The sequence below is a fragment of the Schistocerca cancellata genome, chromosome 5, assembly GCF_023864275.1.
Source record: "Schistocerca cancellata isolate TAMUIC-IGC-003103 chromosome 5, iqSchCanc2.1, whole genome shotgun sequence".
Lineage (NCBI taxonomy): Eukaryota > Metazoa > Arthropoda > Insecta > Orthoptera > Acrididae > Schistocerca > Schistocerca cancellata.
The window spans coordinates 514514783-514525770 of NC_064630.1; the positions used below are offsets into that span (position 1 = coordinate 514514783).

Here is a 10988-nt window from a genome sequence, read left to right on the forward strand (position 1 = left end):
TATAATAACACCAGTGTGATGTGTAAACATGGTGTTCATTCAAAAGAGATTTTGAGTAAGACTTGTAAACCACATAAAATTATGTACACAACATTTAAGTGTATGGAATTACTTGTTATTACTTACTGTACAAAATACACATTTTAACAGCAAACTGGACTCAAATGGAGAAAGAGATAAAAGTTCATACCAAAGATAACATACACTACTGTTGATTGTTGGATCAGTTATTTCAGCAGTCCCCCACCACCCTTCCCCTCAGTGTGCAGCACCAAGACTATAAGGAAATTGAAACCTTTTTTGCTGACTGACTCTTGTGCAGATTGCTGGCTGTAATGCTGATGCAGCTAATGGCTGCAGTGATGATGTGGCTGCTGGCCAGTGGAGAGGGGTGATAACTTTGGGTAAGGTCTGCATCAGTGCTTCTTGGTGCGATAAGGCTTGCAGCATCATAATGGTGCCTGGTAAATTTGAAAGTAGGACCTATGCTGAGTTGACTTGCTTGTCATGAGGCCTTTGTGGGTTTCCCATCTTGCAGTATCTCTGTGGTGTGGTTTCCTCATCATAACTCTAGAAAGGGGCCAGTGTACAGTGATTGGAATGTTGATCTGATGAGATCTGTGCTGAGTATGATGCGAGTGCTGTCGTTGACAGTTTCATGTTTATTGTGGTGCTAAGAAGGCAGCCATTGTATCTTGACTACATGGTCTCAGAGCTGTTGAATCAATTGTGGAAGTTCCACTGGGGATGACAGTGGTTCAGAAGTGATATAGTTTGCTGAAATCCACAACAGGTCCCCATACACCATTTCTGTTAACAGTGCTCTGATGTCCAACTTGTACATGATGCAAAGCCCTAGAAAGACAAAGGGAAGGGCCTCCATCCATTTATTGTAGTGGTACATGAGATCCATCTTTAGGATATGGTGCCACCTTTCTACTATCACATCGCTGGCAGGATAATAGCCTGTCATATGATGATGCTGGAAGATGCACAACTTGGATGAGTATTGAAAGGAAATAGATTCAAATTGCTGGCCCTTATCTGTAGCAACATGGAGGGTACAACCAAATCATGTTATCCATGTGATGATGAAGGTTTTTGCTGTTGTCCCAGCAGACATGTCCATGGTGGATGTAAGTTCTGATCACTGAGTACATGTGGAACTCTGCTATGAAAAGGTACCCACAGCCATCTGAAGATGGAAAGAGGCCTACGAGATTTATGTTGACAAGGATTAATGTTAATGAAGAGCTGAAGAACCTCCAAAGTGCCAAATGTCAACATGTATGTGTCAGTCCACTTAACATTGCTCACACTGAATACTCACACAAGCCCATGAACAAGCATCTTTTTTAATCAATGGCAACACAAAATGGTCAGTCACTAACTTGATGGTTGCATTTGTTTTTGGATGTGACAGACTGTTAACTGTGTTGAAAGCAGCTTTGTAGGGTCTTGGTGAAATGTAGGTCCTTGGCTTCTGCCAGGCACAAGACATGCCATGGTGTCAACCTGGTGCTTGGCACCAGGGTTTGGGTGAGTCACAGTTCTATGTAAGGGTTGTCTCATAATCATTGTAGTTGTGGATATGGAATTTGAATGTTCTTTGTAATCCATGGTATTTGCCAAACCATAGATGCACAAAAAATTATCAGCAATGATATTTTTGGCTTCTTTCATGAGGTGCCCATATATCATAAACAGGCTGACAATCTGCATGTCTGAACTGCTGGAGGGAATGCTTGTCACTAGTGCTCTAGAAAACAGGAACTGTCAGTTTGTGATCAGTTTAAATTATCAAAGGGCAAGCTGCAATTTGTGGTCAAAAATGTCTTAACAGCTTTGTAAATTGCAGGCAGTTCTCTCTCATACACACTGCTGCTGCACTGGTTGCAACATTTTGGAAAAAAGTTAGTAGTTGCCATTGTTCGTTAGTCTGTTGGTTTAGGGCTGCACACATTACTGTGTGGCTAGTGTCAACTATTGCCAGGGGTGCAGATGGCAATGGATGAGTGATAAATACTTTACTACTATTAAGGTTAAACTGAATATTGTGTAAAGCCTTTTTGATTTCTGGGATCCACTTTAGATATCACTGGTCCATACTGTCACATACTGTGAGTTGTCCTGGTAGCAACATTTGTATTCATGCTGTTGCCAGGAAGTGGTGGCAATAAATATTAACCATTCCCAGGGAACGTCATAACTGTTGGTATTCTATCAGCTTTGGAAGGGCTTGTGGAGCTGCCATCTTCTCCAATAATGTACAAATGCTACTTGTATTCCCTAGGAAGGTCAATTCTGCTTTGCTGATGATTCACTTTCATCTTTCAGTAATGTGCTGTAGTTATACAGTTGCTCACACACTTCTCGCACATATTGTTCCCATAATCAGGTGTTTGGTGAGAGCACTAGAATGTCATTGAGTTATACAAAGCAAATGGAAGTCCCTTCAGCACTATATCCACAAAATGCTGCCATGTTGTGCAGCATTTTTGAGACCAAATGGTATAAACAAAAATTCAAACGGGCTGAAGGGCATGATACCATTGTCTTAAGGACATCTCATGGTGCCACAGCTGTTTGATTGTTCATCTTGTGGTGATCTATGATGCTGGAAACTTTTCAAGTGGTTAATGTGCAGGAAAAAATGTTGAATGTTCAATATAGGTTACCTGTTGGGACTGTCATGGCATCTGAAGCACGGTAATCATTGCTTGGCCATGAGTCATCGTCATTGGGTACAAGTTCAAAGGTGAAGACCATGGACTTTCAGAATGACAGATTATCCCAGCTTGGAACATTTATCCAGTTATGGTCTTTTTCTATTAGGACACTGGGGCAATTCTATAAACATACTGCAAAGAGGCTGGCCAGGTGTGATACAAACAAGATCTACATCATTGTGCTTGCTGTGCTATTCTGTGCTGACATCTGTGAATTTGTCATAAACTTCTCTAATATCCTAAAATGACTTGTGGGGATGAGCACTTTCTTTTAACAGCTTTTCTATTTCCATCTTAGATGCCTTCAAGTACTTCCTCCTGGAAAACAATCTGAATTTTAAATCTGGGTTTGCATCATACAGTTCCTGTTTTCCTGTTTTGCCATTTTCATACTTCTTTTTACATCATTTAGAATAGATTGCAAAGTGCAGCAGTTATTACTTACCTGTAAAAGGTCTTCTAGATCACATTCTGGAGGTTCAGCTTCACGAGCACGAGTAGCTTCTCTGTATTTTTCTGTAACATTTTGGATGAGGTGACAATAGTTTCTTTGCTCTTGCTCATAACTAATGTCAGCTTTGGGTTGTTGTAGGTGTTTTTATTGTCTGTTCTCTGTACCTTGCTGTGAAATGCCCATGTCAAGGTGGTGGCAAGGCCGACATCAGTAGTCAGACCTTTGTGATCATAGGTGGTGGCCGCTGAGTGCAGTTTTATTATTGGTGTGTGACAGTGTTCTGTCTGGAGATTATCTTGCATCTGCAGCTTTTTGTTTAACTTGTGATGTGTCACACCTAATCCAGATCATGATTGTTCTTTGCATAGGCACCTGCTGGTATTGTACTTTTCAATGTATGTTGACTAAAATGAATGTGATAGAAGCAAACATTAATTAAGTTGCCTTCAGGTTGTAGGTACATGGTTTGTAGCTGTTGGTCCATCCCATTGCTGTTGCACCCAAGTCTGTCTGGCCAGTGTCTCAAAGGTAACACACACGTGCACACACACACACACACACACACACACACACACACACACACACCCTACATTTCTTTGAACTGATTATTCCAACAAGGTCATCCAAGGCAGATATACCAGCTGTATTATGACAGAAAATTTCCCTGCTGAATACATACCCTATTAGACATTATTTTCACACCAAAACCATACTTAAAATACATGCATATTCTTACATTTATCCATGCTGTATGGATCTGGTTGAAGTCAGAGACTGTGTTATAAATTTATCAAATAATTTTTACTATTTTAGTCACTTTCATTGCAACATATTTCAAACATTAATCCAGTTTACTCATACAATTGCTCATATAAGACATATTTCTCACCTATTACAGTTTTTAAAAATTGTATGATATCTGAAAATTAATCTCCTCACAGAATGAGATTTTCACTCTGCAGCAGTGTGTGCACTGATATGAAACTTCCTGGGATATTAAAACTGTATGCCAGACTAAAACTCAAACTCAACACCTTTGCGTATCACAAGCAAGTGCTCTACTGACTGAGTTACCCAAGCATGACTCACAACCTGTCCTCACAGCTTCTGTTCTGACATTACCTTGTCTCCTACCATCCAAACTTCACAGAAGCTCTTCTGCAGAGATAGGAGATGAGGTACTGGCAGAATTGAAGCTGTGAGGATGGGTCATGTTTCATGCTTGGGTAGCTCAGTCGATAGAGCACTTGCCCTTGAAAGGCAAAGGTCCCAAGTTCGAGTTTCAGTCTGGGACGCAGTTTTCATCTGCAGGACATTTCAGTCTCCTCACAGTTTTCCATTGTCAACTATTTAACTAATAAATGGTTTCACTATTGCAATGACCATTCATTTTGACTAGTTATTCATAGGGTTACTCATCACTTGTGTTTGTTGTTGTTGTTGTCATGGTCTTCAATCCAGAGACTGGTTTGATGCAGCTCTCCGAGCTGCTCTATCCTATGCAAGTGTCTTCATCTCTGAGTAACTACTGCAACCTACATCCTTCTGAATCTGCTTAGTGTATTCATCTCTTGGTCTCCCTCTATGATTTTTACCTTCCACACTTCCCTCCAGAACTAAACTGGTGATCCCTTGATGCCTCAGAATTTGTCCTACCAACCAATCATTTCTTCTAGTCAAGTTGTGCACAAATTCCTCTCTCTCCAGTTGTATTCAGTACCTCCTCATTAGTCATGTGATCTACCCACCTAATCTTCAGCGTTCTCCTGTAGCACCACATATCAAAAGCTTCTATTCTCTTCTTGTTTAAACTATTTGTCATCCATGTTTCACTTCCATACATTGCTACACTCCATACAAATACTCTCAGAAAAGACTTCCTGACACTTAAATCTCTACTCGATGTTAACAAATTTCTCTTCTTCAGAAATGCTTTAATTGCCATTGCCAGTCTACATTTTATATTCTCTCTACTTTGACCATCATCAGTTATTTTGCTCCCCAAATAGCAAAACTCATCTACTACTTTATGTGTCTCATTTCCTAATCTAATTCCCTCAGCTTCACCTGATTTGACTACACTCCATTATACTTGTTTTGCTTTTGTTGATGTTCATCTTATATCCTCCTTTCAAGACACTGTCCATTCCATTCAGCTGCTCTTCTAAGTCCTTTGCTGTCTCAGACAGAATTACAATGTCATCGGCAAACCTCAAAGTTTTTATTTCTTCTCCATGGATTTTAATACCTACTCCAAATTTTTCTTTTGTTTCCTTTACTGTTTGCTCAATATACAGATTGAATAACATCAGGGATAGGCTACAACCTTGTCTCACTCCCTTATCAATCACTGGTTCCCTTTCATGCCCCTCAACTCTTAACTGCCATCTGGTTTCTGTACAAATTGTGAATAGCCTTTCGCTTGCTGTATTTTACCCCTGCCACCTTTAGAATTTGAAAGAGAGTATTCCAGTCAACATTGTCAAAAGCTTTCTCTAAGTCTGCAAATGCTAGAAACACAGGTTTACATTTCCTTAATCTATCTTCTAAAATAAATTGTAGGATCAGTATTGCTTTGTGTGTTCCAATATTTCTACAGAAACCAGGCTGATCTTCCCCAAGGTCAGCTTCTACCAGTTTTTATCAGCTTCTACCAGTTTTTCCATTCATCTGTAAAGAATTTGTGATAGTATCTTGCAGCTGTGACTTATTAAACTGATAGTTTGGTGATTTTCACAACTGACAACACCTGCTTTCTTTGGGATTGGAATCACTATATTCTTCTTGAAATCTGACTGTATTTTGCCTGTCTCATACATGCCAGATGGTAGTTTTGTCATGGCTGGCTCTCTCAAGGGTATAAGTAGTTCTCATGGAAATGTTGTCTACTCTTGGGGCCTTGTTTTGACTTAGGTCTTTTAGTGCTCTGTCAAATTCTTCATGAAGTATCATATCTCCAATTTCATCTTCATCTATGTCCTCTTCTGTTCAGATAATATTTACTTCTAAGGCATCACCCTTGAATAGACCCACTATATACTCCTTCCACATTTCTGCTTCTTGTTCTTTGCTTGATATTCATACAGGTGGTTCTATTTTCTCCAAAGTTCTCTTTAATTTTCCTGTAGGCAGTATCTATCTTACCTTTAGTAATATGTGCATCTACAGCCTCACATTTGTTCTCTAGCCATCCCTGCTTAGCCATTTTATACTTCCTGTGAATGTCATTTTTGAGACATTTGTGTTCCTTTTTGCCTGCTTCATTTACTTCACTTTTTATATTTTCTCCTTTCATCAGTTAAATTTCTCCTGTTCTTGTCAATCGTTCCATAATGCTCTCCCTGAAACTCTCTACAACATCTGGTTCTGTCAGTTTATCCAGGTCCCATCTCCTTAAATTCCCACCTTTTTGCAGTTTCTTCAGTTTCAACCTACAGTTCATAACCAATAAATTGTGATCAGGGTCCACATCTGCCCCTGGAAATGTCTTAAAGTTTAAAACCTGGTTCCTAAATCTCTGTCTTACCATTATATAATCTATCTGAAACCGTCCAGTGTCTCCAGGTCTCTTCCACATACACAACCTTCTTTCATGAGTCTTAAACCAAGTGTTAGCTATGATTAAGTTATGCTCTGTGCAGAATTCTACCAGGTGGTTTCCTCTTTCATTCCATATCCCCAGTCCATATTCACCTACTACTTTTCCTTCTCTTCCTTTTCCTACTACTGAATTCCAGTCCCCCATGACTATTAAATTTTCATCTCCCTTAACTATCTGAATAATTTCTTTTATTGCATCATACATTTCCTCAATCTCTTCATCATCTGCAGAGCTTGTTGGCATATAAACTTGTACTACTGTGGTAAGCATGGGCGTCGTGTCCATCTTGGCTACAGTAATGTGTTCACTATGCTGTTCATAGTAGCTTATCCATGCTCCCATTTTTTTATTCATTATTAAACCTACTCCTGCATTACCCTTATTTGATTTTGTATTTATAATCCTGTGTTACACCACATGACATATGGTCAGGTGTCATTATTTGATTGTAAAGGTATGCTTTCTCTCTTATCTGTATATCTAGGTATGTTATGCATGTGTATATCTGTTCTCCTTCTGATGTAAATACTGGGCTGTTATTGTCACAAATATTAGGGCATGTTCTGTTGGACTACCTAACCATTGTTTTTGTTAAGTCCCCATTTTTCATTGCAGTTGTTTTTATAATATTTACTTTTTTGCATGTGTATCTTCTGTTTTAAAGGTAGAGTGTGTGCCCTATACAACATGAACCTTAATGCAGAATTATTTGTGTGTGTTTGACAATGTTGATTTATGTATTGTTATTTTGTATTGTTACATCAATGTAGGTTGGTTTCCTGTAAATGTAAAAACTGTGTTGCTGCTGTTCATTTACAACTATTAGGTCTAGGAAATGTATGAAATGATTATTTTTATGTTCTGTACAGAATTTTATACTTTTGTGAAATGGATTAAATACTGGTAGAAGATCATCAAGTTCCTTTTTGGTGCCTTTAAATAAAAGTAGTAAACATATATCTTATTATAAATTATTTCTTCCTATTTTTATTTTTACTTCTTTTAGTGAAAAAAATATTTTCAGTGTTAATGAAACTCTCAGCCAGGAAGCCTGACATGCTGTTGTCCATGGCTAGACCTTTTACTCCAGGTGAACTATGCCACTAAATGAGAAATAATTATGAGAAAGTACCAGTTCCAGTATCCCTATCAACTCTGAAATTACAAGAAGGACCAGGTTTTGCTTTTAATTGGGTTATGTGTGACAATTTCTATTGTCTCACTGACAGCTACATTTGTTGATAAATTAACATCATCATCTTAGGCAAACCTAGCACATTTTGGGATTTTTACATCCTGTTGATAGCTCATTTGTATTTTTTAACTGAATTTGTGGCTTCAAATGGGTTAAAGGTTTTGAGAACCATTCAGGAGTTCTGAAATTTTGTAAGCTGTTGTTTTCTTGGAGTTGAGAATAGATCTGCTTGGAGCATCATGTTTGCAGATTTGTTGTTGTGTCCAAAATTTTATGCATTAAGTAAAAGCTACATTTGTGACTGAAAGATGCCCTTCTTTTCTTTATATTTTACAAATGTAAATAAGCCACAGCTAGAACAATAGCCACTGTGGTTAAAATTAAAAATTACATTTCACTTGCTTTTCCTGTTTGTGTCACCATATTGCATGCAACCAAAAATAACTCACAATCACTAATTAGATACTTTTTTCATAGGTAAAGGAATTTTGGTGCCAGCATTTACCCATCCTTTAGTACCAAAAGATAAGCCAAGAATTCGTGTGCAGATAAGTGCAGAACACTGCGATGAAGACATTGACAAAGCTGTGTGTGCATTTACTGAAGTTGGCAAGAGTTTGAATGTAATAAAGTAATTAGTTTGAAGTAAATGGATAAAATTTAATTTAGGTCATCATTAGAAAAGTTTCAACCTTTTATTAATGTCTCTGTCAGCTGTGAAAATGTGCAGTAAATAGTGGTGTGAAATTTGAAATGAAAGATATAGTTATTATGTTATTCCAAGTTCTTAAAAATAGCCATATTTATTGACTACAATTGGAGTGTTTAAAACAGAATATTTCTTATGTTGATTATTAAGCTTTGTGAAGGAACATCCCTTCATAGGAAGTACAAATATTTGGTAAGTTCTCTAAACTGACAGTTAAAACTACAACAGATTTTTTAAAAATTTAAGTATTGTTGATTCTCCCAGCAAATGAACAGGCAGAACAACTAGTCTGTCAAATTTATTATGAAATTAAATTTCTGAGATGAAAGAAACTAGATAGATACACACAACAGGTATGTTTTAGGATTCTAATATTTTCAGTCATAACCTACTATTTCACTGCAAGTAAACTACATTTTACAATTAAGTATAAAAATTTGTTGATAATATGGCTACAGGAGAACATAAAATGAATTTAAGGTCGCTATATTACAGATGTTACATGTACAATATCATCCCTACCAGATGATGAGTTTGTTAGATATGTAGGTTTATGATCTCATGACACTGATTGAATTACTTATCAATAAGGAATTTTTTTCTGTTGTCTCTTAAATGATGGCATTGAAAAGTTCCAAAGAGACAGAATTGCTGGCCAATATTAACATCAGGAAATGAAATTCTAGTACAGTAGAGAAATAAACTAATTTTTATCTTTAAAGTTTTTACTGGCAGTAAGGAAATTTTGCTCTCTAATATTGGCTTATGGGTTTAGTGTTGTAGGATTGCCGGATCCAGTGATGTACACTATACCACATGTAATAAGCACTATTTTATTGGTCTGAAGCACACATATACAGATATATACATCTCTTGATTCACAATACATTTACCATTTCGCATGTAAACACAGACTGCTCATGAAGAGCTTGCAAAACAAAGATGTTATATGCTACTTGGTCTATAGTCACCAAATTAGCCCCCCCCCCCCCCCCCAGAGTGTGGAGTACAATGACAAATATGAGGATATATATGTAAAGGAAGCACCTTAGGGGAGTGGGGGGGGGGGGGGGGCAGGAGGAAGGATGTTTTAACAGAAATGATATATTACATTAGTATATCAAGTCTTTGAGCCAGAGAGGGAGACAGAAGGTTCTGCCTGACCAGGCAAACACCGTACAGCAGTGGAGGGATACAGGGAGGGGACAGTGGATTGTTAGGAGCTGGAGTAACAAACCTGAATGCCTGTTGTGGTACGAATGGTATGAAGGACTTTTACGGTTGATGGGTCAGTACCAACAGGCAAGAGGACAGACTGGAGAAGGTGAATGTGGGTCAAGTTGTCATTGGGGAAGCTGGCTTGTTTGTAGATTACAAACACATTATCTGGATGCACAATAAAAAACACTTTAGGACTGCAAATGAAATTAGTGTTGACATTAAATACACTCCTGGAAATTGAAATAAGAACACCGTGAATTCATTGTCCCAGGAAGGGGAAACTTTATTGACACATTCCTGGGGTCAGATACATCACATGATCACACTGACAGAAGCACAGGCACATAGACACAGGCAACAAAGCATGCACAATGTCGGCACTAGTACAGTGTATATCCACCTTTCGCAGCAATGCAGGCTGCTATTCTCCCATGGAGACGATCGTAGAGATGCTGGATGTAGTCCTGTGGAACGGCTTGCCATGCCATTTCCACCTGGCGCCTCAGTTGGACCAGCGTTCGTGCTGGACGTGCAGACCGCGTGAGACGACGCTTCATCCAGTCCAAAACATGCTCAATGGGGGACAGATCCGGAGATCTTGCTGGCCAGGGTAGTTGACTTACACCTTCTAGAGCACGTTGGGTGGCACGGGATACATGCGGACGTGCATTGTCCTGTTGGAACAGCAAGTTCCCTTGCCGGTCTAGGAATGGTAGAACGATGGGTTCGATGACGGTTTGGATGTACCGTGCACTATTCAGTGTCCCCTCGACGATCACCAGTGGTGTACGGCCAGTGTAGGAGATCGCTCCCCACACCATGATGCCGGGTGTTGGCCCTGTGTGCCTCGGTCGTATGCAGTCCTGATTGTGGCGCTCACCTGCACGGCGCCAAACACGCATACGACCATCATTGGCACCAAGGCAGAAGCGACTCTCATCGCTGAAGACGACACGTCTCCATTCGTCCCTCCATTCACGCCTGTCGTGACACCACTGGAGGCGGGCTGCACGATGTTGGGGCGTGAGCGGAAGACGGCCTAACGGTGTGCGGGACCGTAGCCCAGCTTCATGGAGACG

The 10988-nt window shown here is 39.2% G+C and overlaps 1 protein-coding gene across 1 annotated transcript in view; it reads left to right on the forward strand.

Moving 5' to 3' along the window:
• LOC126188637 (2-amino-3-ketobutyrate coenzyme A ligase, mitochondrial-like) overlaps nt 1-8614 on the forward strand; it is a 173693-nt gene extending 165079 nt beyond the window's left edge. Inside the window, exon 9 of the mRNA XM_049930238.1 lies at nt 8457-8614. Within this exon, the coding sequence (XP_049786195.1) occupies nt 8457-8614 (158 nt within the window). The remainder of the gene's footprint in view (nt 1-8456) is intronic.
• The last annotated feature ends 2374 nt before the right edge of the window (nt 8615-10988 follow it).